General features: G+C 37.2%; 1 protein-coding gene across 1 annotated transcript; it reads right to left on the bottom strand.

Moving 5' to 3' along the window:
- Positions 1–18,945: 18,945 nt before the first annotated feature.
- On the bottom strand, positions 18,946–21,173 carry LOC105531126 (C-X-C motif chemokine 3). The gene is made up of 4 exons (XM_011968956.1): positions 20,884–21,173; positions 20,662–20,785; positions 20,464–20,547; positions 18,946–19,630 (listed from the first exon to the last, which is right to left on the bottom strand). The coding sequence occupies exons 1-4, from the start codon at positions 20,981–20,983 to the stop codon at positions 19,615–19,617; spliced, it is 324 nt and encodes a 107-aa protein (XP_011824346.1). The 5' UTR covers positions 20,984–21,173; the 3' UTR covers positions 18,946–19,614.
- Between the last annotated feature and the right edge of the window lie 4,729 nt (positions 21,174–25,902).

Here is a 25,902-nt window from a genome sequence, read left to right as displayed (position 1 = left end):
TATCCCCAGTAATGGGATGGCTGGGTCATATGGTATTTCTAGTTCTAGATCCTTGAGGAATCGCCATACTGTTTTCCATAATCATTGAACTAGTTTACAATCCCACCAACAGTGTAAAAGTGTTCCTATTTCTCCACATCCTCTCCAGTACCTGTTGTTTCCTGACTTTTTAATGATTGCCATTCTAACTGGTATGAGATGGTATCTCATTGTGGTTTTGATTTGGGGACATGGATGCAGCTGGAAACCATCATTCTCAGCAAACTATCACAAGAACAGAAAACCAAACACCTCATGTTCTCACTCATAGGCGGGAACTGAACAATGAGATCACCTGGACTCAGGAAGGGGAACATCACACACGGGGACCTATCATGGGGAGGGGGGAGGGGGGAAGGATTGCATTGGGAGTTATACCTGATGTAAATGACGAGTTGATGGGTGCTGACAAGTTGATGGGTGCAGCACACCAACATGGCACAAGTATACATAAGTAACAAACCTGCACGTTATGCACATGTACCCTAGAACTTAAAGTATAATAATAATAATAATAATAAGTAAGCATTCTTCTGAGTGCTCTGTGCAGGAAGAAAGGTGGTGTAGAGTTGTCCCAATCTCTACGAGCTCTTGTCAAAGCAAGCTGATACAGGAGAGACCAATATGGACCCTTTAGTCTTCTTAGTTTGTAAAACCCCTTAGTTCACAGTTTGACAGTCATGGGAAGGATTGCTACCACTGATTCTATCTAGGAACAGTGATGTCTGAGATGGGGATATGTTTGGCTCTTCTCTTCTCCTCTATGCCTAAAACATCATATAAGCCCAAAATACACAAAATCTTAAACCTAGCACATTTTAAAGACTATAAGAAGCTAGGTGGACATTTGGTATGTGAGATGTTACTAAGCTAAAAATTCAGTTATTTCCTAGAAATAACACGTGAATTTATATTCTCACCGTTTCCTAATGCCTTAGTTTCCAGGTAGTTGAAAGCAAGTTACCCCAGTTATGTCTGACTCATCAGAACCCAGGACCACACAACCTGGAGATCACCCGCTGCAGTAGTGTGTTCCGTCCTTGCATCCGTCCTGCCCTTTCATCATCATTCCTTTCTTCAGTGTCTAGGTCAACACTGCCTTGTGCTAAGGATTAAACAGCCCCAGAGGCTTGTTCTCCTCATTTATTCTCAAAGAAACCTCATTTATTTCATTTTTTCTCCTGATTTTATCACCAAACGGCCTCTCAGGGGAGCGAATCCACTCTGCTGCAAGTCTGGGGCTGGACCTCATCCTGCTAGAGACCTAGCTGATTGCTTGATAGTTCTTTTGTTTACACTACAGTTGCCATCCATAACAGGAAGTTGGGTTAGGCCTTTTTCCCTGTGGATGAACATAGAGGGAGCCTTTCCAAGATGTTTGCTCCACCCTTCTTTTCTCTTTCTGAGCAAAATCTTTCCCTAGAGTGCCATATCAGATATGATGTAAACCTTGAATATTACAGTGAAATGTTTGCTTCATGTTTAACCATGACACTGATCTGCTTCAGTGTCTGACTTAAAGATTCATTTGTTACTGGTCAATGCATGTAACATTGAGGCTCATGGAAAAGCCCTGATATTTAATGACAGAGGTAAAAATGAGCTGCCTGTTGATTTAGCAGTATGAGGTGTTAAGAGTACCAAATAAAAGATCTCCAATAAAAACAATATTAATGCCCAATTACGCATTTCCAGGACTGAGATCAGCCATTTCTCAAAGAAGTTTTACTAATCTGGCGAGTTTAGCTCTGTTGATACCTATGATGCAAATCATAGTATTTAACGTTTTGGTAAATACTGAAATTGTGAATTGGCTCAAAATCCATTCAGGCATGTTTATAAATCATAGAAGCTCTCTAAATAGTATGATTGGATGTGAGCTAATATTTAGGAGACTCACCACCCTATTAAAAGTATGTAAGTACATTAGAGAGGTGGGGAAAAAATAGAAACAAGAGAGAAAATGCATTACAATTTATTCCAACAGAGTTTTTGATCTCTTCACTCCAAGTATTGTGAGTGAATGTAAAAATATCATTCAATATCTACAAAATGCTATAATTCATCTGTTGTGTCTCACCAAATGCCAAGGTTGTAAAGAGATTTCTCACTTGTGCCTTTCTTCATCATTTGATGGTCATGTTGACTAAAGTGAGTTGCTTCCCTCTGGCAATCATTGCTGATGTTGAGTAAACTTGTTCTGAACCATTGTTAGTTATCCTGCTGGGACACACAACACTGGATAATGACATAAAAGACTAACAGGATGTGGTATAACTTGACGCACTAAATCCTCTGCTAAATCACACTTTTTGTTTTACTCAACTGTCTTCCTCTTTTCATTTGGCATTTCATCTGATTAATCTTACTTCTGTTCATGAAATATAAAGGTCTAGCTAGGTCAACACTAAGAAGATTGTGATTGTTGTTATTCTACCTACCCCTTACTCTAAATAAGTATTTTAACAGACAAGGAAGATCTTCCTTATCTAAACATTTGTGGCAGAATAAGCTTAATGTCTTCGGTTTTCTAAATCTCTTTTTTTTCCTTTTTCTTTCATTTCCACACTCACCTGCTACACTTTATCACATATAATAAACAACTAATATTTCATGACAACTACTTTGTTCCAAGTGTGTTTTATGAATTATCTCTATCTAATCCTCCCAACAACTATTTTTGCCCATTTTTCTGGATAAGATTATATAGTTTAAGAAAGGTTGAGTGACTTGGCTAAAGTCACACTGGAAATCGATGGAGCTGGAGTTCAAAACCAGGCCATCTGACTGCAGAGCCCATATAGGTAACCACTGCCTGCCATTCTTCATTGCTTCTCCTAAGGTTGACTTTGCATGTCCACAGCTTCACCTACCAAGAAAGCGACAAGCAGATATGTCAGAGAAGTCATTGTGCACTTCACAGCATCCTGCCATCCACCTGGTTCTCTGTGCCAAGGTCGTCCACCATCTCCTTTCTCTATAGACCATTCATTCATTCCTCAAATATTTTTGTTTGAGTTTCTACTAATACTAAGCAATGCTGACAGCACTGAAGATATAGCAATAAGCCAATCAAAGGTTTTCTCTTGAGTAATTATTTTATTGTGGCTGATGATTGACAAATAAGAAAAAAAGGGGGTGTGTATGTATATGTTTACATATATATTTTATATAGAGTGGTCTGAGAAAGCCTCCAACACAATGATATTTGAGCAAAACTCTGAAAGAAGTAAAGGAAAAACTATGCAGTTCTGGAAAAAAAATGCTCCAGTAATAGAGAAAAATAGGTTAAAATATTCCAAGGTAGGAGTTTGCTTGGTATATTTAAGTCGCAGTGTGGCTGAGTGGTATTAACAAGTAGTCAGGGGCTGTAATATTGGAGGGTTTGTGCCTTGCAGGGTGTGATGAGAATTTTGGGTTTTCTTTAAGTGACTTAAAATGCCATTTTGCGGATTTTTAACAAAAGAATAAAATGATCTTTCTTCCTTTTTGAAAGTGTTTCATATGCTGTGTGAAAAATAGAATAAAAGGAAAGCAGAGAAAGATAAAGAGAGGGCAGAGTAGTCCGGGTACAGACTACTATAATCCCATCACTTTTGGAGACTGAGGCAGGCTGATTGCCTGAGGTCAGGAGTTCTAGACCAGCCTAGCAACATGGCAAAACCCCACCTCTACTAAAAATACAAAAATCAGCCAGATGTGGTGGCCCATGCCTGTAGTCCCAGCTACTCAGGAGGCTGAGGCATGAGAATCACTTGAACCCTTGGGGGTGAAGGTTGCAGTGGGCCGAGATCGCATCACTGCACTCCATCCTGGGTGACAGAGAGAGACTCTGTCTCAAAAAAAAAAAAAAAAAAAAAAGAAAAGAAAAAAGAAAGGAAAAGAAAAAGAGAAAAGGAAAAAAAGAGAGAACGAGAGAGCAGAGAACTGTTAAAACAATTCAATTGCAAGATGACGTTGCCTCAGTCTAGAGTGGGAACCATAGAGCTGGTGAGAAGTTTTACAGTTGGGGTTGTCTTTGAACGGTGTAGCTAACAGGACTTACTGGTGAATTGGGTGTCAAGAGCGACATACATGATTTAGTAAGGATGACTCTGAGATTAGCCTAAGTGGAAGCATGAATTTGCCATCACTGTGATAGGGAAACTCAAGGGAAAGAAGATTAGATTGAAATGGCTGCGAATTTAAATTTTATTTTGGTCATGTTAGTGTTAGACATTTCTATTAGATTATCCAATTAAAGATATAAACAGTTGGATATAAGAAGGTGTAATTCAACTGAGAGGTTTGGGCTTACATTATATAAACTTGAGAGTCACTACCACAGGGACAGTATTTACAAAGAATTGGGTTAGGTCACTTCGGGAAATGAATATAGTAAAAAAGAAGGAAATCATCCCCCTAATAGTTTCTTATTCCTCTTGCATATCAGAATCCCCATTGAGCTTTAAAATACATACATATACCAGAGCTCCACCACAGACCCATTGTATCAAAATCTTCAAGATCAGGGTCCAGGGATCAATTTCAATCAGGTTTCCTAGGTGATTGAATATGTAGAGACTGACATGTATTGGGCAATCGGTATTATAAGTCATTCTGTTGGGTTATAATAGGAATTAAATTTTAATGTTGAGAACACAGTTCTTTTCATAACCACAGCCATATACTGAAACCCAGGGTATAGTTTTCCCTTTCCTGGATTAATTGGGTAGCCCTCTAACAATTCCGTCTGCAACTATTTTTACACCAATTTTTTGGCACAATTAACACACATAATCTTCAATATTATCTCATTGTTTTCAGACAACTATTCTTAACATGTCTTACCAGACGCTGTCTGGCATTGGCCATCCTGTCTCTCATTCTCATCAGGCACCAGGCTCCTCTTTGCTGTCTGCACTGCTGCCACAAACTGGCCTTTCTTCAGTCTCAGGTACACATCTACTTCCTCCTATGCCCAAGTTTTACACTTGCTGTATCCTGTTTAGCTGCTCCTTCTTTCACTTAATTAACTTCTACTCATTTTTTAACTCAACTCAATCATCACTTCCTTAGAGAAGTCTTCTCTGACTTTTCTGAGTAAGTCAAATACCACCATGGAAGTAGATTATGAAATAGATTTAGAGAGTTATGATCAGAATTTTTTTAAAAGGGAAATAGAATGAAATAGAAAGTGTGAGTGGGTTACAGCTACGAAGGATAACTATTAATCTCATTAACTACTGTTTCTCTGTGTGCTAGCAGGACAACATACCCAACTTGTAATACTTTTACAGAGAGATGGGAGAGATGAGAGAGAGAGAGAGGGAGAGAGAGAGAGAGAGATTATTATTGTCTGACTCTCTCATTAGACTGGAAGCCCCATGAGGTCAAAGGAGTGTGTCTGCTTGCTTTTCATTTAATCCATAATTTCTCATTAAATTGCTGACTCTCATTTAAGCACTCAAAGCATTTTTTGAGGAAAGGAGGGAAGAAAGAAGACAGGTATGGGAATTAACATTTGGAGCATGGAAATTTTGCACTGTTACATTTTGTAGCATGACCACACCTAACTTGGCCCATGCAAATTCTGTAGACTTGCCAACATTATATTTGAACACAGTGAGGTTTTCCACAATGTTTATTCACTTTTAATAATTCTTTTAAATAAACTAATGCTTTTATTTATAAGTTTTAAGTGAAATGCTAAGCTCAGGACATCTGATATTATTATAAATTGCATTACTTTTTGAAAAGAGCTTTAGAAGTCCAAGTCTTCCTGAGAACCATGGTAGAAAGAACCTTATTATTTTTTTCTTCTGAAAATGTATGGGGAATTTAGAAATGATGTCAGAACTAACAAACTGGCATCTTATCCCTGCTTGAAGATACTTTTTTCCCCTATGAAGCTCTTTTAATCACTGTTTCCAGCTTTTTTCACTCCATCAGTCATTAGTTTTGTGTTTCAAGGGTCAGAACCCTAACCTAATACTAGTCTCATGGGAAAAGGTAATTAATTAGCTACTTAATTGACCATTTCAGTTTTATAGTTTGTCTCATATGAAGCTGAGACAAATTATAAAACCATAATAGTCAATTAAATAGCTAATTAGCTTATTAGCTATTTAACTAGGACCCAAGCATTGTCAGTCACCAAACACTGTTTTCTTGATTCTACCTCTAGGGCTGGCTCCATTCTCAGGTTCCACGTAGCTGCAGGATGTGACCTCAGGCCCCATATTGTCTTGAATTTGCTCTAATGAATTTACTGGTAAAATGCTTCTTTTTTCCAGTAAGCTCCCAATCTATCCCTGAGTCAATCACTGTGATCAGGGGAATGTGATTGTCTGATTGGCTAGACCCAAGTCACGTGCCTAGAGTAAATTCAACGTTTCCAAAAGCACGTAGACTGAGAGTGGAAGACAAGGTAGTTCCTCAGAGGGATATCAAGGTATGTCCACCAGAAGGAAAGTGTATCAAAGACAATAGTAACAGTACCTCCTCATATTCTATGCCTGTCTTAAATTATGTTTCTGCATCAATTTAGGATATTCGTTTAGCTGTGTAAATGTTGCTTCCCATACTACGTTTTTATTATCTGATTTTACTAGTAGTTTTGTGTGTATTCTGCCTCTCCAAGTATACTGTAATTTCTTTGTAAGTGAACATTAGGCTATATATTGGGTGATACTTTTAACTGTGATGAGATCTTGATTTCTTAAGTGTTAAAGTAGGATCTCTCATTCACTCCCTAACTTATACATGTTTTCTTGGGAATTGTATGCTATTTTAGATTTCATTATAAATAAAATGCAGTTGCCTTGAACATGGAATCAAATGATATTCCTGGGAACAGGGATGGAATTTAGCCTCAGCGAGTAGAGAGAAACTCCTAAAGAATAGTAAGAGGAGAGAGATGTTAAATACCCAGAAAGAATAAGTAACTCAAGTTATAGATTCTTGTTATTATCAAATATACTGTTTTTTCTTTAAGTTAAAATCATGATTCTAATATATAGTGAGAAAGTGTCAAAGATTTAATCAACCCACTAATGAGGAGACTAGAGGGATGATGAAAATTGGTTCAAAGGAAGAGAGGAGATGTGTCTGTATGTATGTGTGAGCATGTAGATATAAGATATATAGAGATAATAATTAGTGGATAAAAGAATAGTGGAAGAAAATTGCAAAGCTACATAAAAACAGATTCACATCCTACACGAAAATAAAATTGTAACAGTTGAAGTTATCTTTTCTATGGCATAGAAGTAACTTGAATCACTAGTGAATAAAAACAGTTTGTAATGATCAGTCCTCTATAACTTAACAGCTAACTTTACAGAGGCTGAACATGATCAGTAATAAATAGAAAATCAAACAGAATTATACCCCCTGGAGAGAGATTCAATTTACGTGGGCATGTTAGATAATACTTTAGTATGGCTCTAAAAAGTTATGCAGTAGCTTATTTCCAAATTTAAGAATTTTTTTTCTAACACTGTAAATTAACAATGACATCTAAATGCCTTGTTGAAATGAGGAAGATAAGGAAGGACTATTTCAGCACAGTAGAAATATTCCAGGAATGAAGACACTTGTGTGCCACAGGGGAGGGTAAGTTGAGGAGGAAGTAATCAGTTCTCAATGATCATGTATTTGGCCTAATCGAATTGAAAATACAGCTTACCAATGGGCAAGCTGCTGGAGGACTGGGAGCAGAGTCCTCTTAGGAGGTTGACTCCAAAACTGTATGCCTAGCCACTTAAGCTGGCCTATTACTGGGGGCCAGGGTGGGGGCGCTTGCAAAAGCTTCAAGTTTACATTCATGACATATACCCCTTACTTTGTCATCTTTGCCATCTATTTCCCAGGGGCTTCCAAAATAAAAGTGGGATGAGCTAATCATAGGTGAATGGAAGAAAATATTCAAGGCCAGGGAGAGAGATGGAAGTCCCAGTAATTTTTAAGTTCCATGACCAGGACACCTATTATTGTATCCAGAGATAACATCAATCTATTCCTTATATGTCATAATTTAATAGCTTAGAAACCGACACCTGTTTCCTTCTAGTTGAAAAAGGAGTTATGTTCTCACGCTATGTGTGGCGGTATCCGTATCTTGTCTTGGTACTTTCTATGCTTTCCATTCCTGTTGAAGCCTTGGCTAATTCCTTTTGAGGCTGGGAATTTTCCCCAGGACTTCTAAGGATTCAAGAGCAGATACCTAACACTTTGTGTTATGGCTGGGAGTTACGATAACAATCACCACACTTCCGTGGCAAAAATTACTTTCACACGTCCCTCCTCACAATACATTTTTTTTTTTTTTTTGGGACGGAAGTCTTGCTCTGTCGCCAGGCTAGAGTCCTGTGTCACAATCTCGGCTCACTGCAACTTCTGACTCCTTGGTTCAAGTGATTTTCCTGACTCAGCCTCCTGAGTAGCTGGGATTACAGGCATGCGCCACCATGCCCAGCTAATTTATATTCTTTAGATTTTTTTTTTTTTTTTTTTTTTTAAGAAGAGACAGGGTTCCACTATGTTGGCCAGGATGGTCTCGAACTCTTGACCTCATGATCCACCTGTCTCAGCCTCCCAAAATGCTGGTATTACAGACGCAAGCCAACGTGCCCTGCCATAATGCATTCTTAAAGGCTTGAAAGATCTATGAGGGCCACAGCCATATCTGATGTTAGATTAAATTGACTTTGGGTGAGGAAATTCTAAGAACGATCTTTACTGCCTCTTTGAAAATATGGTAAATGCAAAGCTGGCACTTCTGTTTACCAATATATAAGTCTTCACAGAAATAAATTTGGCTCTCAAATTGCGGAAATGTATGATTTTTGTTAATTTTGTTTAAAAATTCTGTGTTTGGGGAGGGGAACGACACACACTGGGGCCTGTCAGAGGGTCGGGGGAAAGGGGAGGAAGAACATCAGGATAAATACATAATGCATGTGGAGCTTAAAATCTAGATGACAAGTTGGTAGGTGCAGCAAACCACCATGGCACATGTATACCTATGTAAAAACCCTACACATTCTACATATATATCCGGGAAATTAAAGTAAAGTAAAAAAAAATTAAATCTTGTGTTTTTAAGCAATAGAGTATTGGAAAGTGAAAAATAAGTAAGGGAACACACAAAAATTGGAATTTCTACAGAAAGTCTGACATCCTGGAACATGAAGATCTTTTCCTATTATCCGTCTCACTACTTGTGATTTACCTTGGTTTCTCATGATCATTTTGCCTTCTTAATCATGTAACAACACAGTATTAACTTGAAAGAAAATATGCTGTTTTGTGTTCCCTTTAAAAGACCAGATGAATAAACAGTACATAAAATTTTCTGGGGATTACCCCAGATCTCCTCTTCTTCCGATGTTCCTATAAAAACAAAATTATCTGTTTTAATGGCAGTTGAATGTGTGGAAGAGGTGAAATAGGCAAAGGTTATTTCCTGTAGGTTCAGTTAATATAAAACATAATGCAAAGCCACACCTGTTTATTCTACCTGCCTAATTTCTTGCTCTACCCTGGGATTATAGGCGCACGCCACCACGCCCAGCTAATTTTTCTTTAATAGAGACAGGGTTTCACTATGTTGGTCAGGCTGATCTTGAACTCCTAACCTTGTGATCCGCCCCCTCAGCCTCCCAAAGTGCTGGGATTACCGGCAAGAGCCATCGCACCTGGCCAATTTGAGAGTTTTGTAATGAAAGAATATTGAATTTTCCAAAATGATTTTTTTGCATCCATTAAGGTGATCACATAATTTTTATCTTTCATTCTATTAATGTGGAGAATCACATTTATTGATCTTCATGTGTAGAACTATCCTTGCATTTTATGGAAAAATCCCATTTGATTATAATGTATGATTATTTTACTGTGTTGTTGAGTTCAGTTTGCTAATATTTTCTTGAGATTTTTTGCATTTATGTTTATTAGAAATATTGGCCTGAATTTTTTTTTTCTTATAGTATTCTTTTTTGCTTTGGTATCCGACTAATGCTGACCTCATAAAATGAATTGGGAATTATTTTATCCTCTTCAATTTTTTGCAGAGATTTGAGAAGGATTGGTATTACTCTTTTTTAAACTTTGGTAGACTTTACCAGTGAAGGCATCTGGTTCAGGGGCTTCTCTTTGTTGAGAGATTTATGATTAGTGATTCAAACATTTTACTTGTTATTGACCTATTCAGATTCTCTATTTCCTTATAATTTAGTCTTTATAGTTTATATGTTTCTTGGAATTCATCCATTTTTTTCTAGGTTATTCAATTTTTGGTGTATAATTGTTCTATATATTTTTTGTGATATCAGTTGTAATGTCTCTATTAAAAATTTTGTTTATTTGAGTCCTCTCTCATTTTTAGTCTAGCTAAAAATTTGTCAGTTTAGTTTACCTTCTCAAAACACCAACTCTTAGTTTTATTGCTCTTTTCTATTAACAAGTCTACAAGACTATTTTCAGGTCTTCGTTTCATTTCTGCTCTAATCTTTGCTACTTCATTTATCTAACTTTAGCATTGTTTTCTTTTTCTAATTTCTTGAAGTGTAACTTTAGATTGCTTTTTGAGATCTTTGTTTTTTCTTAATGCAGGTATTTATACTATAAACTTTCATCTTAGATTTGCTTTTGCTGAATATTGTAAGTTTTGGCATGTTCTGTTTCCATTTTTATTTACTTCAAGATATTTTTATTTTCCTTTTTGTTCATTCTTTTACTCACTTGTTGTTCAAGGCTTTGTTGCTTAATTTTTATGTACTTGTGAATTTTTTAAATCTTCTTCCTCTTAGTGATTTCTAATTTCATTCCACTATGGTCAGAAAATATATTTAATGTTCTTTCCATATTTTTAAACTTGTTAAAACTTTTTTTGTGTGTCTGTTTTATAATGTTCTGCTCTGCTGGATAGCGCCATAAGTCCCATAGTCTTTCTTATTGTTTGTTTGTTTGTTTGTTTATTGTTCTTCTGGCTGGGTAATTACAAATGATCTGTTTTCGAATTAACCGATTCTATATTCTGCTTTATGCAGTCTGCTATTGAAACTCTCTGGGAGACTTTTCACTTTAGTCATACTTCAGCTCCAGAGTTTCTGTTTGGCTCTTTATGGGGGGTTCTTTCTCTTTGTTGAGCTTCTAATTTTGTTCAAATATTGCTTTCCTGATTATTTTTACTTGTCTCTCTGTGTTTTATTGGAACTCATTGAGCTAGTATAAGATGGGTATTTTGAATTCTTTGTTAGACAATTTACAGATCTCCATATTTTAGAACCAGTTACTTGTTCTTTATTTTGTTCTTTTGATGCTATTATGTTTCCCTAATTCTAGCACAAGGGGCATAGCTTTTGGCTGATCCTGGTTTTTGATATGCATTCATCATTAAGTTTAATCATTTCTACCTTTTGTTTTAAGGTGAGAGATACACAACCCTGTCTTTCCTTGAACATTTGGAAGCCCTTATAAGGTTATTAATTGGCCCAATTGTAATATCACCGTGTCTCAGGAAATAGGGAGGCCAAAGGAGAGATAGAGATGATGAAGGGTCAGTTTGAATAGCCATGACATTTATCGATTAACTGTCTTATTTGGGTGCAGTTCGTGAAGCCCAAAAATGATTACAATAGTAACATCAAGGATTACTGATCACAGATTATCATAACAGATATAATAATAATGAAAAAGTTCTAAATGTTGCAAGTTACCAAAATGTGACACTGGGACACAAAATGAACACATATTGTGGTAAAAATGACATCGATAGACTTGTTCAATACCGGGTTGCCACAAATCCTCAATTTGTAAACATTACAGTGTCTACAAACCAATTAAGTAAAGTACAACAAAAAAAGGTCTGCCTATATTCTGCTCCAGGGTCGGAATTTCCACCTCAATATTTACTGGTAGATGACATATAATATGTTATCGCCTTTGATTTTTATCGGTACCAAAGAAGTAAAACATCAATACATATTAAACACCACACACAATTTTTACAAATATGATAGAATTTACTTTTTCCCTATTACCTAAACTGACTGACCTGAGGAAAAAATTATTGTACATGGAAATGAACTTTGGCTAAACAAAACCCTGTAATACAAAATTTTTGTTTTACCTTTTTTTTTTTCTTAGAAGGAAATATAATGAATTTTTGGTGTCTTGTATAATTACTGGATATTTTCTGATTCCAATTTCAGCAATTTTAACTGCAAAATGTGAATAAAAGTAAAGAAGTCTCATCTTGATTATGACAAAAGATTTACATGTGACCAAATTTCTGAATTTACATTTTGTTTTTCCCCTATTGATCATCAGTACATTCTTATGGGGAGGAAAAAAAGACACAGAAATTTGAAGGAAAATCAATTTGTTTTAAAAAGGAAGTAGGAAATAAAAGATAATCTCGTTTATAAAATATATGACTAACTCATTGGTAATTGAGAACTTGTTATTTAATTTTTCTGAGATTCTTAGTTGGAAATACTTTGTTTTCTTGAAATAATCAGTGGCTCAGAAATATAACAGCAATTCCTTTAACATCAAAAATATGGCTTCAATTTTCTAACTATGGATGTACACCTGCATACCCACTTAATGGAGAAAATTTACTAAGTGCAGAAAAGATTGAGAGATTATTTAAGTTATTTTAAGGTTAGTCCAAGGAAAATACCTTAGCAGATACGTGCTTCTTTCTTCAACATTCTGTTGAATGTATAACTGAAACATTTTACCTATTTAGAGGATGCTGAGTGAACATAGTTATGATAAATAACTCTTTGATGTGAAAGGCAATGTTCAAAGTTCTTAACGTGTATATAAAATGCACTTAATCCTTTCAAACACCCAAGGAAGTGGTTACCAGGTTTTTCCCCGTATTACAATTTACAAGGAAATGAAGAGGCAGGGAATTTATGCAATTCGTCTGTTTCACAGTTAATATTTCAGAATTTGAGCTCCATGCAGTATGGCTGTAACCACTACACAGTTAAAAAAATTTTTCTGAGATAGGTGATTGAGAACTTTAGGAGAGCAATTTTTTTTAATGTTTGTTATTCTCATGCTTAAATAGCTCAACTTTCTTTCCTAAAAAATAGGAAACTGCTCAAGTTATTTCACTAATGGAAACAACTGTTGTGCCTCTAAAATGATATATTTAAAGTTAATGAAATCTACATCTTTTTATCTATCTGTCCCCTATTCCAAGTCAATGTATTTCACCTTCAAAATCATGTCAGTGGAAATTCATTCTGGAACTTAGGAGTTTGCAGTAAGTGGAAGTAGGCATCTTGGTTGGCTCTTAGTTGCTGAGTTAAAGATTATAGTTTTCTGCTGACCCAGTTAGTACACTTTATCATGTTTTAATGAATAAAATACTTTACCTTCAGCATTAATAGGAAGCTGTCCAGGCCTTTACTCTCCTTATAACCTAAGAAAAAAGAAAATATTTGCCGTAATGACTTCCAGATCAAATCAAAATATCGGCATAAGCAAATATTTAGGATAAATAGGCCATCAAAAAATTTACAGTGGTAGCCAAAGGGATAAAATATTTCAAGAATCCACTTTGTAGAATGATCTATAGCTATGCCTAAGACTTTCATAATAAACATTAGTTGCTTATGTAATGAAGTGTAAAAAAAAGATTTTTCCCACCTTTAATATATCTGTTCTCATAATTCAATTTCTAATAGCCCTATATTGATTTTTCAGAACACCAAGAAACAATGATGTTCTATCAACATAATCCGGTTCTTTCTTGTTTTAATGAGTGCCTCCCCCAGCCAAAGACACGTTGTATGAGCTGAATGGCAGCTCTATATGCCCAAACATTGAACTTACAGAAACTCCAGTTTTAAATGAATAGAGAAATCGCTAAATAAAAATATTGGTTTCTAAATTCCATTTTGAACTAACATATTTATTGTATCCTGCAGCTTTGATTGGCAGTATCTAATATGCCTATAAAATCCAGAGTTGCTTCTGTATCCTAATTACGAATGAAACAGCAGGAATGGGCAGGCAGTATAGTGTTGCTCTAACCATACTTGCCTTAGGGAACTGTGCTTTACAACTGTGCTTGGGGAATGTGCCTTGGGGAACCTGCCTCAGAGAACTCTGCCTTGGGGAACTGTGCTCAATTCTGTTTTGTTGCCATTACTACTACTATTGATGCAGACGTCTGAAGGTGGCATTAAATCTCTGGATGCATCCATTGGTCATTCCAGATTATTTCATCAAGTGAAAATGTCATCCACTTGGCCTAGCCTTTAGTACATTTGTCCTCTCTGCCTGGTTTGAGTCCCTTCTACCTTCTGATAACAGAATCCTGGCTTTCCTTCCGAAACCATCTCCCCTTCCTTCTAGTCTGGGTGGTTCAGATAGGCTGACTCCACCCTGAAGCTCCGGGAGTGAGCTGACATCCCAAAGTAGTAATGGCCATTTCTTTCAACCCTGAGCCACCCTGATAGCTCAGAGGTGGACAAGTGATCTAATAAGCCTGGCCAAGTCAGAAAAATTCCCTGAGACCACTTTGGTAGGAAATGGCTGGAAAAATCGTTCCTTGCTTCCTGCTGGGTTATAGCTTGGAGCTTTGCCAGTGCTTTGCATAAAGGAAAGCCAGCACAGAGAAAGGCAGCTAGACCTGCAGTGAGACTGGTTATTGAAGAGAATTTTTGGACTCTAGAATCCAGGTTTATCTCATCTACACATCAGTCAAAGTAAATGCTACTCTCTATTTCAAAGTGTTATCATGATGAATGTGTCAATATTTATAAAAGACCAATGTATTTCATAAGGAAATGAAGTAATTACCATTTTAATTAAGCCAGTTTGAGGGTTTTTTTTTTTTTTTTAACTGACTGTACTGACTGCTTGAGTTATCTTTCTAACCAGAAGGGCTTTTCAACTTGAATTTAATTTCTCTCTTCATTCGATTCAACATTTTTATTGATCATTTTTCCAGCATTGTAACACACGAATGAAATTAGGTGCCATAGATACAAAGACAATTGATACAGAATCTGCTACCTTCTAACTCTCAACACCATACAGGAGATGAATGTACAAATAGAAGATTTTAGAAAAGCCTGGTGAATACCATGACAAACTATGCACAAAGTATTAGAGGCAAGGATGAGTATCTCGTACAGCTCTTACAGATTAACGAGTGGGTTTGTGAGAGATGTTACAGAGGTTTTCCTACAAGAGGTGCTTACTTATGTGAGTTTTAAAGGCTGGAGAGTTTTCCAGTAGCTGGGACAACACTGAGGAATGGAAAATGGTCCAGTAGGAGACAATCAAGCAATCAAAGGCATAAAAATTGGAAAGTGCATGGAAGTCCTAGAAGCAGTAAGTGACTCAGGTAGATGGAGTTCATCCTGTGGGCAGGGAGAGGAGAGTAAATTAGGCAGGAGGGGAGATCAGGATTCCACATGGGAGGCCATGTGCCTGTAGGATCTTGCTTGTCTGTCAGTTTGGATGTTGCCATCACTGCAAAGCTTTCACCTGTGCTCATGGTGTTTTCATCTCCCTTGTGGACTGATTCCTTTATTGACTATCTACCATAGGGAGAGTGGGAAGTCAAGAGTAACCTACAGGTTCAAGGCATGTGTAGAAAATAAGGGATGGTGGATGTTAAATTCAAAAGACATTTACAAGATGCATACAATATAAAAGGGATTGTGATCAGTTTTGTAAAAGATAGTGGATAAAGACAAAACTTCAAACATGAAATTCTTTTTTGATACTTAAATCGGACACTTCCTTCTGTAACATTGCTAGTCTACTAGTTCTGCAGTAAAGACATCCTGATGATTTCAGCAATTTATAACTATTTAAGTTTATTGGAAATAACGCCAAGCACCATCTAATATATAGATGTGAACATCATTCCAAAACTTTAAAAAATTAGCTTTTAGTATAAGCTTTATGTTTGCCTTTTCTTAAGACTGTTGTTTATACTTTTGTGGAAAATATTGAGTAATTAAATTACATTATGCTCATATCATGTAATCCAAGAAATACAGGAATGCCAAAATTACAAAATAATGTGTCAGAAAAAATACAGCAAATAAGCAAACATCTCAATGGAAACATTTTTATCATACTAGATGATTATACTGGTCACTATGATGACTCCAGTATTATGGAAATACAATGTAGGAAGTTGAGATGAGTTATAAACCACAGCAAACATATCACACACAGTGTGTGAATACATAGTTCAACTAGGACAGTTACAAATCATCCTAAAAAACTTTGATGATCAGAAAATGACTTCTGTAATGTTTTAACATCTTGAAACGTTTTTATACATTCTTTGTGACTCATCTATGTTCTCTTTGGAAAGACAAATATGTTTTATGCAATTGCTGGGTAAATTCCCAATAGAAGTCAGTCAAACTAAGTTGGTTGATTATGTTGCTTAACTCTTCTGTACTGCCACTGAATGTGTACTGCTTTGCATATTAAGTGTTGAAAGAGTTTCTTAGAATCCGTAACTATGATTATATATCGTTCTATTGCTGTTTTATGACCTCTTCATTTTGCTTTATGTGTGTGTGTGAATTTTTTTTTTCTTTTAGAGACAGGGCCTTGCTCTGTCACCCTGACTGCAGTGAGGTGGCACGATCATAGCTCACTGCAGCCTCCAACTCCTGGGCTCAATTGATTATCCCACTTCAGCCTCACAAATAGTTTATGTATTTTGATAATGTTTTTCTAAGTTCATAAGAGCTTGGGAACGTTTGTCTCTTGTTGAGTTAACCCCTTTTTATTTTAAACCATCTTTTTTTATCTCCAAGACTATTTCTTTCCTTAAGGCATAATATATTAATTAAGCCTTCATTAGTATATCAATTTTCAATAAATATACTTATTATTTATATGAATAGTGTATTAATAGTTTTTAAGAAATAAATATATTAATATATCCAGGTCAGGTTTCAATATATTAATATATCCATGTCAGCCCATTTTTATATGATATAACACTATTAATTATTTTCATTTCTAGAAACCTGGAGCCCAATTTGTTTTCACTTTTAATGTCTTTTTATAATTGACACATAATTACTGTACATGTTGATGGCGTACATAGTAATGTTTCTGTATATAATGTATACAGATCAGATCAGGGTAATTAACATCTCCATCATTTCAAATATTTATCCTTTATTTGTGTGGGAACTTTTGATATCCTTCTTGCTGTTTGAAACTATATATTACTTTTAACTATAGTCATTCTACAGTGGTATAAAACACTAGGACTTCATCCTCCTATACAGGTATAATTCAAAGTGTGTCTCTTTCAAGAAGCATAAACATGTCATATTTATGTAGTCTGATAATGTTTGACTTTTAATTGCAGTGTTTATTCTGTTTAAATTTACTAGAATTCTTAATATAGTTGTATCTAAGTCTACTATCTGCTATTGTATTTGTCCTATCTCTTGAAAAATAAACTTTTAAATTTGGAATAAGTTTTGAGTCACAAAAAATTTGTGTGATCACCGAGAGTTTCTATATCTGACCTTTAGCTCTGTGTCCCCTAATGTTGACATCTTACATAATTGTAGTACATTTGACAAAACTAATAAATTAACATTGGTACATTGCTGTTAACTAAACTCTTGTCTTTATTCACATTTCATCAATTTTCCAGTAATGTCCTTTTTTCTCTTCTAGGATCTAATTCAACATACCACATTGTATTTAGTCCCCATATCACTTTAGTCTCCTCAAATCTGTGACAAGTTATTGGTTTTGTCTTGTTTTTCACGACCCTGGCAGTGTTTAAGAGTACTTATGAGGAGCTTTGTAAAACATCCCTCAGTTCAGATATTTATGATGTCTTTGTTATGATTATATAAAGGTTATGCATTTTCTGGAAGCACTTAAACGGAGTGGAAGTGCCCTTCCATCACAATATATCAGGGGATGAGTGATACTCACATGCCATAACTGGTGACAGTAACCTTGATCACTTGGTGAAGATTGTCTGCCAAATTTCTGCACTGTAATTGTTTTCCCTTTTTCTTAATTTTTTCTTTGGAATCCAGTCACTAAGTTTAGTTACACACACTTGGAGAGGGGAATTACGCTTCACCTTCAGGAAGGAAGAGACTATACTCATATTATCAGCAATTCTTCTGTAAAGCTGTGTCTCTTCTGCCCTTGATCCTTGTGTTGGCTTATTCTTGCATTTCTGTCTTCTTTTGTATTAGTCGGGTATTTTCTATTATACCATTTTATGTCCGTTTCAGATTAAGTCCAAAATTTTGCATTTTCCTTTGAGTTGTTGCCCTACAAATTACAATATTTGTTCTTGCTACAATTTTTGCTTAATACTTTCTCTAACAATTGAAAAGACATGTTAGAGTCTAAACCCATTTATCTCCCAACCTGTCTTTCGTGCTATTTTTGTCATATATTTTACATTACAGTATCTCAATAGGTCTTTATTATTCTTTAAATATCACAATTTTTTTTAGTTCTAAGCAGAATCAACTTTTCTACCTTTTGTTGCCAACCTCATTAAACGGAAAAGAATTGCGTAAGTGTTTGAAAAACCGCTTCCAAAAGCATCTAGCAGATTTAGCAGAGGCCCATATTAAAATATCAATAACATTCAAAAGTTTGTAAAGAACTAATTTTGAGTAACAAATTGGTCAGTGTGAAAAACAGCTATATGTTATATAAAATTAGAATTATCAAAGTAGTTGGGGGGTAGTGTGTACTTTCTAAAAGCATCAGATAGTCCATTTTGAGTAAGAGAAATATAAGGGAAATGCCAGCTAGAAGGAGGCACAGATTTAGATAGAATCTGCAGTCTAACTGTGTAACACCTTGGGCGCCTGGGAAGAGCTCAACATCAAGAAGAAGTTTTTGAAAAACCACATAAGCACATTTTTCATAAAACTTTTATTATCATGTCATTTGTAAAAATGTAACAGTAATGGCAACTCCTCTTTTCCAAGGCAAAGAGAAACACTGCAGAATGGACATTAAACAAGGCATTATGCCTTACAAGCGAGACATAAAATGTCAAGGGAAACTTCAGCATAAAAATGTTGAACACATAATGTGAGATAATTTCAATACATAACAACTGACATTCTTCTTTAAAAAAAATATAAAAATACAGATGTGAACATACATTCCCTTACCCTAACAGTGATCCACTCATTGCTTACATTCCAACCCCCTCCCTCCAATTCCCCAACCTATCATTTATCAAGGTGCCTAACACGTTATGGTCTCCCACTAAATAGTAGTTTAATGACACATTTAAAACCCATCATATTCCAATTAAATAATCAGGACTGAGCTATGTTTGATGAAACACACTCATATCTTTAAATAACAACATGTAAAATATTAAAATACAAGCTTTCATAAATAAATAAGTACATAAATAAGTAGAACCCTCATAAGAAATAGTCAAACACATTAAGTCCTTTCCAGGTGTCCCTAGAAAGCAGCTGTTCTCTTTTTCATTTTCAGCTCTGGTAAGGGCAGAGACCATCCTGCAGGAAGTGTCAATGTTAGACTGATAACTTTCTTACTTCACTCCTGTCAATCGGTGCTCCCCCTGTGATGAGAAAAGGGTTACTGTTGCAGGTGCTAAGGAAGGCTGCTCTTCTGTCACTCTGGTGGCTGAAGTTGCTTGGAGGGATGTCCCCATGCAGACTCTCACCCAGCCCTCCTCTCAGGGAAGGTCTGCCTGTACCCACTGCCCTCTATAGCAGAAAACTTGCACTCCTGAATACTACTTTTTTTTTTTTTTTTTCAAGAAAGAGGTGGCTGTGGACTCAACTAGATTCTTGGTTTGAAAAGCCAAAACATATTGGTCACTGTCACATTGGGTTAGAAATTTCCATTCATGATCTCCCTTAAGCTGCACACAACCCTATGAAATAACTATCATTATCTAACCTATTTTACTAAAGCTCAAAGAGATTAAATAAGATTGACAGGGCTCCTAGCCTTGAACTCACTGGGGGTGTCACTGCAAAGTTTCTGCTCTTCACCAAGAAGACTGAGAGGCCAGAAGTGGCCAAATCAGACATTGCATTTTTAGGTCTGAAGCCCCTTAGGGACTGAGGTAAACATCCTCTCCAAACAGGCAGGGGGCATTTTAGCATTGTCAGTCAAATCTACTTGGTATTCTAGGAAGGCACATTTACCCTCACTTATTTCAGTAGGGGTTAGGCCTGGGAATGGCGGGCACTGAAATACGGAAATATCCTCTGGCATCAGAGCAGACTAGTAACCTTAATGGCAACTTTAATTGTGAAAATAATAATTACAATTTCTAGTCCTTCAGCTAACTCCTGGGTTGCCCCGATTTTATTTTTAGGGGACAGATGCCAGTATTTCTGACCAACGGTCCAGTCGCCTGTGTACATGGAAATTACAACTCACTTGTTCAGTATCTTTTCGATGATTTTCTGAACCATGGAGGATGCGGGGTTGAGACAAGCTTTCTTCCCATTCTTGAGTGTGGCTCTGCAGAGAGAAGGGAATTCCATGAGGCAGGAGGTCGGGCTGGGCACAGGGTTTGGGGCAGCGGGAGAGTCGGGGACCCTGGCGGTGACAGCGGCAGCGCGGGGAGGAACTTACATGACTTCGGTTTCGGCGCAGTGGGGTCCTGGGGCCTTCACAATCACACTTTGGATGTTCTTGGGGTGAATTCCCTGCAGGGTCTGCAAGCACTGGCAGCGCAGTTCAGTGGCCACGGGCGCTCCTGGGGAAGAACAGACTCACTGATTGAGCGGGACTGTCGGCGCGGGGCGCCCACCCCAGCAGCGTCCGACCCGGGGACCCCAGCGGGACGGGACCCACCTGTTGCCCGCCTTCCGGTGGCCACCAGGAGCAGGAGCAGCAGCGCCACCCGCAGGAGCCGGGGATTGCTGGGGGCTGCGGAGAGCGCGGCGCGGGCCATGGGGCTCAGCAGACGGATCGGGAGGCTGTGCGAGAAGCGGGAGAGCTGGCGGGGAGGTGCCTGCGACCCGGGCTCTGTGGCTTCCCCAGATCGGCGAACCCTTTTTATGCATGCTTGAGGCTGGAAAGCCCGAAGCCGCCGGGTCAGGGAAATTCCCAGAGCTCCAGATCGATCCCGAGTCCTGAAGGAAGGCGACGGCCCCGCCCCCGGGGTAGAGTGTGGTACCGGTAGGGGGAGCCCACTGGTGACGACTGAACCTCTCCCTCCAGAGTAACTCCCGTGGACTCTGGGACTTTGTGATATTCACTTTCTGCCCCAAATTCCTGGAGGGGCAGTGAGGAAACCTCGCTGGAGACACAGCCTGTGAGGGGGCCCTTAGGTCCCTGATGACCCCCGCTTATGGGGTAGGGTTGGAGGAAAGAGCTGGGGGGACCAGTGAGAACCAGGACAAGAAAGGCACGACTTCTTTAGAGGAAGAGAGCTTTGTCTCCTCAGTTATCAGATTTGCTGGGGACCCGGAGATAGGCGAGTTTTACCTCAGCTATCCTCTCTCCGTATAGTGTGTCCTCTATGTTAACCTCCCTGTCTCTGCCTCTCTCATTTTCGGTTTAGCGTATTTCATGTACATCTAACATCAGTGTTCTCTGTGAAAGTACAGCCATCATCTCAGATTCCAGAGAAGAATGTTCTGCTTGTTCCTTTTTTGCATATGCTCTAATCACACTTAGAACATCTTCTTTACGTCCTCCATTTGGTGGCAACAGATTATCAGTGTCAAAAGTTGAATCCAGTATTACTGTCAGTGGAAGCCAGGGCTGTATAGCATGACCTCTTCTTTAGTTTCCTGCATAACTTCCTTTCTCCCTCTGAAATGTTGGAACTTCTTAAATCCCTTGGAGATCTTCTCCCTGTGGGAGGGATTCAGATTCGATCTAGAAATATGACACTGGCTGTCACTCTGAAGCTGTGGAGGGGCAGGGTCCAGCAGGCTCATGAGTTCAATGTTTCTGGTTCTGTCTTTGCAAATGACACTGGAGAGTTGGTATCTGGTGTGCAAGCACTATTCCCACTGGAGAAGCAAACAGCTGCCTGCTGATGACATTTAAACACCAGATCACACAAAAAATCACATTCCAATTGCTATAGAACTTTCTGGTCTTCAGTGATGGGCCCTCTTTCTCTGGAAACATTAACAGGGCTCCATTTTTTCTGGTCTGGCATTTCAGTCTTTTAACCTGACACCTTTGTCCCTTTTTCAACAGTTTTAGATAATTAATTTTGAAATGTCATTAGGTTTTAGAGGGTTTAAGTGTGATTCTACAAGTTGCTCTCAGACGTCTCTGAGACGTGGAGTAGGATGGAGGAGAGCAGACAGGAGTGGCAGCTGCTTGAAGCACAGGGCTCTACACAGCCCAGCTCCAGGGGTAAGAGTCCTTGCCCGTAACCACAGAGCTTGCAACTCTGCTGCCCGTATTTAGTTGCAGAGTATCACCTGCAAGTTGTTAAACCTCTCTGTGCCTAGCCCAAGGTGGTTATGAGAAACGAGTTAACATTTGTAAGGGACATCATGGATTAAGTGCCTTATTAATGGTTGTCAAATAAATGAAATGGACTATTTTCATTTTCAAAACACTATTTCTTTCCTGACATTTCCTAAACTAAAACTCAACCTGCTATGAATTCTGTAAAGGAAAAAGAAGAATCTAATGGAAAGTTTTACTCCCCAGTGTTTTTCACGTTTAAAATTTTCTGTATCCCTTACTGCCACCCAACTGTCCTTAACTGTCCGTAACTGATATAAGGCAGTGTGAGTCCTTAAGAAATCAAAGCAGAACCTAGAAAGAAGAATGTTCATATAAACACCACAATCCCAGTTTCCAAAATGGTCTTGTAGTTACTGGTGCTCACAGGTATCTGTGATGTCCTTACAATAATCTTGGACAAAGGATAGAAAGGTGTGCTAAAACATCCTGTTACTTTAAAATAGACACTATAGGTAATATATATGCTCCATTCTCTTTCCTCTCTCACATCTTGCTGACTACTTAAATTCCTTGAAAGGAAGGTTAGATACAGAAAAAAACATTCACCCAGTGGAGGCCAAAATACAGTGTCCCAAATGTCTTCTGCAGTTTCAAGCTGTAATAAATGCTGCAAACTTATAAATGAAAAATAAAGTTCAGTTAGGAATTTTTAAAAAATAAAAAAGTTAAATGTTTTTAATTTAGGAAGGCTTTCAGAAAGGAAGACAAGTCTGCACTTTATTAGGAGATGCACTTAGATGGGGAGACATTTTTTATTGTTGAGATGGATCGTTGATTTGTTTTGTAGACTTTCAATCACTTCATCTATAAAAAAGGAGTTGGAATAAAAAACTTATCTTATTTATCGGAAAAGATGTACAACACAAAGGACCTATAAAAATACTTGAGTATGAGCCTAAGAGAAAAACCAAGAAAATTAAAGGGAAATTCAAATGTGTATTTGAAAGCAGGAAATGACATATAACCTAAAGGTTAGAAAACATGTGACTAGCTCATGTATAATTGAAAGTTTGTGTAGTTACTCCTCTTGTTATCACTCTTTTTTTTTTGGAGATTTGATGGAAAACTGCCCCAGAAATACGAAAATGATTCTTTAAAACTTGAAAAACCTTTTGTTTTTTAATTGTTGTAATACATGTTCATTTTATAAAAACTAGAAAAATCAGCAAGACATGAAGAGTTCATTTTCTCTAAATCTATTCACTTTTGTCTATGAAACAAACTTTAACAGGTCACTAAAAATTTGTTTGTTTTTCTTCAGAAAACATAAGGTAAATGATAAGAGCTCACAAGATTCTGGGTAAATATGGAACACACTGCTTTTTTATTTAGTAGCTTCATACTATGGGCAAGTTAATAAACCTCTGCACCACAGACAAGGGGCAAATAATTTATTTTATGCTCTTCTAAGCATTTTGCAAATATTGACTCATTCAATCTTCCAAACAATACTGTGAAGTAGATACAAATTGTTATCGGTATGGAACTTAACGGTTACAAACAAAGGAAATGAGGTTCAGAGATATTAAGTCACTTGCTTAACTTCACACATCCTTGCGGCTGGAAATCAAACCCAGAGAAAATGACTCTTAACCATTAAACTATGGTAAAAATGCACTATGGTATATAATTAGTACTTTAAAGGAAAGGAAGGATTTTTTAAAAATGTATTTGTTTTTAACCTAGTTGAATGGCTTAAATTTACATATTTTAAAATGAAAATAAATCAATATGATAATCTATCTTTGTAGTTTTGTTTCACTAACTGTGTAACTCTCTCCTGTGGCATTGATACAGCTCATTATCTTCACTTAAGGTGCCCAAATCTGAAGAATAAAATAATCACTTTTCCAAGCAGAAAGCTGACAAACTACTTCTTAAAAAAAAATGATGAAGGCAAACATCTTCAGTGTGATATCATGTGGATATCATGTACCGGCTTGATATGATGTCATAAGAATTGCCTAAGCAGGATGCCTCTTTGGTACGACTTCCAAAAATTCATCACCCAAATCTAGTCATGATAAAAAACCTTCTTCAAACTCATGCTGAAGAGTCTTAAAGCTGATCAGTGTTCTTCAAAACTATCAAGGTCATGAAACAATAAAAGACTGAAAAAGCATCACAGTCCAGAGGAAACTGGAGACGTGACAACTCATTGCTGTGTGGTAGTTTGGATAGGATCCTGGGACAGAAAGAAGACGTTAATGAAAAAACTGGTGAAACGCAACTCAGTCTGGAGTTTAGTTAAAAGTAACGTGTCATTGGTGGTTTCTTAGCTTTGACAGGTGTTCCGTGGTGTTGTAAATGGTTCACTGTCGAGGAAGCAGGATGAAGGACACACAGACACTGTACGATCTTTGCCATGTTTGTGAATTGAAAATTGTTCCAAAATAAGTTCATTTATTTCTAAGTTTATTTTTCTAAATCCATTTAGAATACCACCAAAAAGAAATTACAGCACGTGCAAGTTTTACCTGCTAGCTTTCTAGACAGGAAATTGAATTTTTATTTAGTATATATTTGCTCAAATATGAAAATTCAAAATATCTGGTGCCGCACTTTGGACAGTTCATCATGATTCATAGAGTTAAATACTTTTCCTTCAGCATTATGTTGTCCAGATCTCTCCTCTAGTTCTAATAACTGAAGAAAATAAGAAAGTGTTTGCTATCATGGTCTCCAGACCCAACACAAGAAGAGCGCCAAGAGAATAAAGCGAATGAAACATGTCAAGACGCAGTGGACATTTGCAGGTTATGCAGAACTTGACTCCTGAGGAAAATGTCATCAAAATCACTTGTTTTTGTAAATGAAGTATAAAGCAGAGGATTTGTTGTTGGTGGTGGTGCTGGTGGTGTTTTTCCGTACATGCCACTTGTATCAATGAGATCTTCATAAGCCAAAGCTTATAATGCTGTTGACTACAAAAATAAATTGTCTCGTTAGAATAAATGTTTCTCCAAGCATAATTTCTGTTCAAGAGTTGAATGCCAGGATTTTATGCAGTCTTTAAGCTCATTCAAGCAACAATTCTTAAAGAAATGGAAGAATCTTTAAAAATGAAAGCTTTGGTGGCTAAATTCCATTTGTCCTGTAATTATTATGGAACCTTACAAAACTGGCATACAGTCAAATCTTGGTGCTCACATCTCCTAGGCCACCTGTTCTCCAGTCACTGCTACAGCACGAGCTGCCTGCAGATGTCACCTGGAAACTCCTTGCCTCAGCTGAACCAGGTGTCTTTCACTTTCTGGCCCAGTGTTTCTCTGTTGCTGCCAGGAATCATCCCTTTCACAAGAGGAACTGGAGTCAATGGATAAATGTTTCCCCATTTTGCATGTTTTGGTCAGAAATTCTACACCATTTTTCAGA

Source organism: Mandrillus leucophaeus, unplaced genomic scaffold (genome assembly GCF_000951045.1).
Source record: "Mandrillus leucophaeus isolate KB7577 unplaced genomic scaffold, Mleu.le_1.0 Scaffold868, whole genome shotgun sequence".
Taxonomy (NCBI): Eukaryota; Metazoa; Chordata; class Mammalia; order Primates; family Cercopithecidae; genus Mandrillus; species Mandrillus leucophaeus.
This window is presented reverse-complemented; position numbering and strand designations above follow the sequence as displayed.

Excerpts from the sequence above, each read along its gene's own strand:
- LOC105531126 (XM_011968956.1), bottom strand. The coding sequence starts at position 20,983 with ATGGCCCGCGCCGCGCTCTCCGCAGCCCCCAGCAATCCCCGGCTCCTG. Across the intron at positions 20,786-20,883 it reads CACCGGAAGGCGGGCAACAG|GAGCGCCCGTGGCCACTGAA; the intron begins GTGGGTCCCGTC and ends GTTCTTCCCCAG. Across the intron at positions 20,548-20,661 it reads TGCGCCGAAACCGAAGTCAT|AGCCACACTCAAGAATGGGA; the intron begins GTAAGTTCCTCC and ends TTCTCTCTGCAG.